Source organism: Monopterus albus, unplaced genomic scaffold, assembly GCF_001952655.1.
Source record: "Monopterus albus unplaced genomic scaffold, M_albus_1.0 scaffold18.1, whole genome shotgun sequence".
Taxonomy (NCBI): domain Eukaryota; kingdom Metazoa; phylum Chordata; class Actinopteri; order Synbranchiformes; family Synbranchidae; genus Monopterus; species Monopterus albus.
Genome location: NW_018127898.1, coordinates 7,507,995 through 7,511,513, shown reverse-complemented (window position 1 = coordinate 7,511,513; position 3,519 = coordinate 7,507,995). Strand labels below are relative to the sequence as shown.

At 47.0% G+C, this 3,519-nt stretch overlaps 1 protein-coding gene across 1 annotated transcript in view; it reads left to right on the top strand.

Annotated features, from left to right (window-relative positions):
• The window catches only part of hcfc1a (host cell factor C1a), a 14,096-nt gene that overhangs the window by 5,034 nt on the left and 5,543 nt on the right, over window positions 1–3,519 (top strand). The window contains 9 exon segments of the mRNA XM_020592819.1: window positions 1–51; window positions 184–332; window positions 432–614; window positions 697–921; window positions 1,337–1,441; window positions 1,563–1,779; window positions 2,163–2,299; window positions 2,587–2,734; window positions 2,862–3,082. The exon segment at window positions 1–51 is cut by the window's left edge and continues 12 nt beyond it. Of these exon segments, the coding sequence (XP_020448475.1) occupies window positions 1–51; window positions 184–332; window positions 432–614; window positions 697–921; window positions 1,337–1,441; window positions 1,563–1,779; window positions 2,163–2,299; window positions 2,587–2,734; window positions 2,862–3,082 (1,436 nt within the window).

Here is a 3,519-nt window from a genome sequence, read left to right as displayed (position 1 = left end):
GCCCCCCCCCAGCCGCTGCAGCACCCTCGGCGCAGAGTCTACCACAGACAGGTATTACACTAGTGACCAATGAGTCCTTTTTTTTCTCAGTTTTCGTCTTTCCATTGTTGTCACCACACGAGTAAATAACAATTACAGAAACTCTGCACAGGAAGTCTAATAATGGAATCCTTTATTTTACAGCTGTTTTGAAGGTTGCAGCTCAACAGTCTGCCACAGGCACATCTGTTGTTACAGTTCGCCCCAGCCAGCCTGGGAAGTCCCCAGTCACTGTGACATCTCTTCCTCCAGGTGTTCGAATGGTAGCGCCTGCTCAGACTACCCAAGGATCGGTATGAGCAATTTTGCACGGCATGTTATGTTTAAAGTTTAGTGTGAATTACATAGATGGCCAAATGTGTTGAACAGTTGTTTACATTGTCTTTTTATAGCCAATTGGCAGTAGCCCACAGATGAGTGGCATGGCAGCTTTAGCTGCAGCAGCTGCAGCGACACAGAAGATCCCCCCCTCCTCTGCAGGCACTGTCCTCAATGTTCCTGCAGGTGCCACCATTATCAAAACAGTAGCAGTTTCTCCTGGCACAACCACAGTGAAAGTGGCTTCTCCAGTCATGGTGCAGATTTCACTAAACATTCTCATTTCTAATATTGTGTGTATGTTGTCGGTCAATTCTTAAAATTATGTTGTGTTTATAGGTCAGTAACCCAGCCACCAGGATGCTGAAGACTGCAGCAGCCCAAGTGGGCACAGCAACTGCATCCTCTCCTACCACCACCACCAGGCCCATCATCACTGTGCACAAGTCAGGTGCAGTCACAGTGGCCCAGCAGGCCCAGGTGGTAACTACTATGGTGGGAGGAGTCACCAAGACCATCACTCTGGTCAAGAGTCCCCTCACCATGGGCAGCAGTGGCACTCTGGTAAGAAAACAGGATCCTGCGCTAATTCTGTAGCACAGTTTAAATTGGATCACCATCCTGAGAAGCACCCTTTGGTGCTTTCATAAGCATGCTGTAAATCATGGGTTCTCAATATCGCTGTGTCACACTTGCTGTGTTTTTTTTTGTTTGTTTTTTTTTTTTTTTTTTTCTTGTCACAAGACTGTGACAACATGCAGTGAGGGAGGGAGTAAAGGTTGGCCTACAGTGACTGCCAGAGAATGCTTCTAAGAAAACAGGGAGCATGATGTTAATGATCTGCATGACTGTCAGTCAGTTAGGACTGGAATGAACTATAGAGCCACCAGTTTAGTGGTCCATCTTCCCACTAAACTCCCTGTGCTGTCCGATGTTTTCTGGTGACTCATGAACTTGAGTCTCTCTCCTATGTCGGCAGATCTCCAACCTTGGCAAGATGATGTCTGTGGTACAAACCAAGCCAGTGCAGACATCAGCTGTCACAGGCCAGGCTTCCACTAACCCTCTCACACAGATCATACAGGTCAGCTATCTGCATGAGTGCAGGAAAAAAAAAAAAAAACAGGAGGTAGCTTAAAACTCCTGAGACAGGCACCAGGTGTCTTTCGCCAGATGGTTTTCATAACATGTGCCTCTCTCCCCAGACCAAGGGTCCCCTCCCAGCCGGCACCATCCTGAAGCTGGTGACCTCTGCAGATGGCAAGCCCACAACCATCATCACCACTTCCCAGGCAGGAGGCACAGGAAATAAGCCCACTATCCTCAACATCAGCGGTGTCTCTCCTACTACAACTAAGCAGGGCACCACGATCATTAAGACCATCCCTATGTCAGCCATCATGACCCAGCCTGGAGCCACAGGTCTGAACTTACTCAGGTTTTGTGTGCCACAACTACATGCCCCAACATCATGCAGAGTTACGTTTGAGAAAAGCACTATATAACATGTGCCATTCATATAACTTTTGGAGCAGTGACAAAACTTGAGCCAGATGAACATCTGGATGAAACAGGATTTGTTTGTTGTCACCTGGTTAGTGTTGCCACATGAGTGGTGCTGTTGTAGTCTTAATTATTTTTATTCACTATGCCATGACCATAAACATTGACATGGAACATTTTGACAATCTACATGGATGAAAACAAATGATGAGAATTATTTCAAGGTATTAGATCATGGTAGTGTGATTTTAAGTTATCGTAATCAGGTGAAAATATAGACATACATGATTTTGTCATTGCAGGTGTGACAAGCAGTGCTGGCATTAAAACACCTATCACAATCCTCACCACAAAGGTGATGACCACTGGAACTCCTGGTAAAATCATCACTGCAGTGCCCAAACTTGCTACTGGAGCTGGCCAGCAGGGACTGACGCAGGTAAATTGACTCCGTATGTGCATTATTCTTTCTGGCCGTCCCTGGTAGGCTAGTGGTTAAGGCGCAGCGCTCTCACCGTAGCACCTCGGGTTCGTATCCAGGTTGCATCAGGAAGAGCATCCGGCATAAAACACGTGCCAAATGTCAAAATGCAAGCTGTCAGTGACGATTTGCTGGGGCGACCCCTAAACAGGAAGCCCGGGGAATTCATGTGCATTGTTCTTTCTGGATGTCATCTGTGCTATAGGATGTGCTGAGAAAACTAATCCTGAATCATGTTTCTTCAGGTGGTTTTGAAGGGGGCTCCTGGCCAGCCAGGCACTATTTTGCGCACTGTGCCCATGAGCACAGTGGGTGGTGTTCGACTTGTTACACCAGTGACAGTGTCTGCCGTTAAGCCAACTGTCACCACTCTGGTTGTCAAGGGGACTACTGGTAAGAATGACAGGGGTCTTGCTTTATAGTGATTTGTTTGTCTGTTGGTGATGACATTCATGTCATTATCACCAACTTTGTACTTTTCATCCTTGTCATCATTTAATGACCCTTATTGTCCTTCCAGGTGTTACTACTCTTGGGACAGTCACCGGTACAGTCTCTACCAGCCTGGCAGGAGGCACTGTGGACAGTTCTAATGCCTCTCTGGTTACCCCCATTACCACACTGGGAACCATTGCTACCCTTTCCAGCCAGGTCATCAGCCCGTCTGCCATAACTGTGTCAGCTGCCCAGACCAGTCTGACTTCTGCCTCCACACTGCCCTCCTCAACCATCACAGTGCAGGTAAGACTCAGGTTGTATTTAGCATTTTAAGCCCCTTTTCACCTAAAGAACTTTCTCTAAGGAACAGGTGCCTTTAGTGGAAATTAGTTCCTCCATTTGCATTTCCACCAGAGGAGACAGGGTTTACATTTAGTTCAGGGGTGTAGTTCCAACCCAGAAAAAAGTCCCTAGTTGGGAGGTAGTAAACTATGAGGGCAAGGCCTACAGTGCTGAACATCACTGATTAGTACAATATTGCGCAGAATTTTACACACTAGTGCTGCTGACCACACTTTCAGTGGGCTTGTTGACCTTTCCTGAGGCTTTGGCTCTGCTATGGAATTCCAAATCACAATGCACTCAAGGGACTTTTACCCCAGGGAGGCTCTTGAATTTGGGTTCCTGGGAATTGAAAATACCAAACGCTTTTCTGGTGGAAATGGCGCCTGTCATTCAGC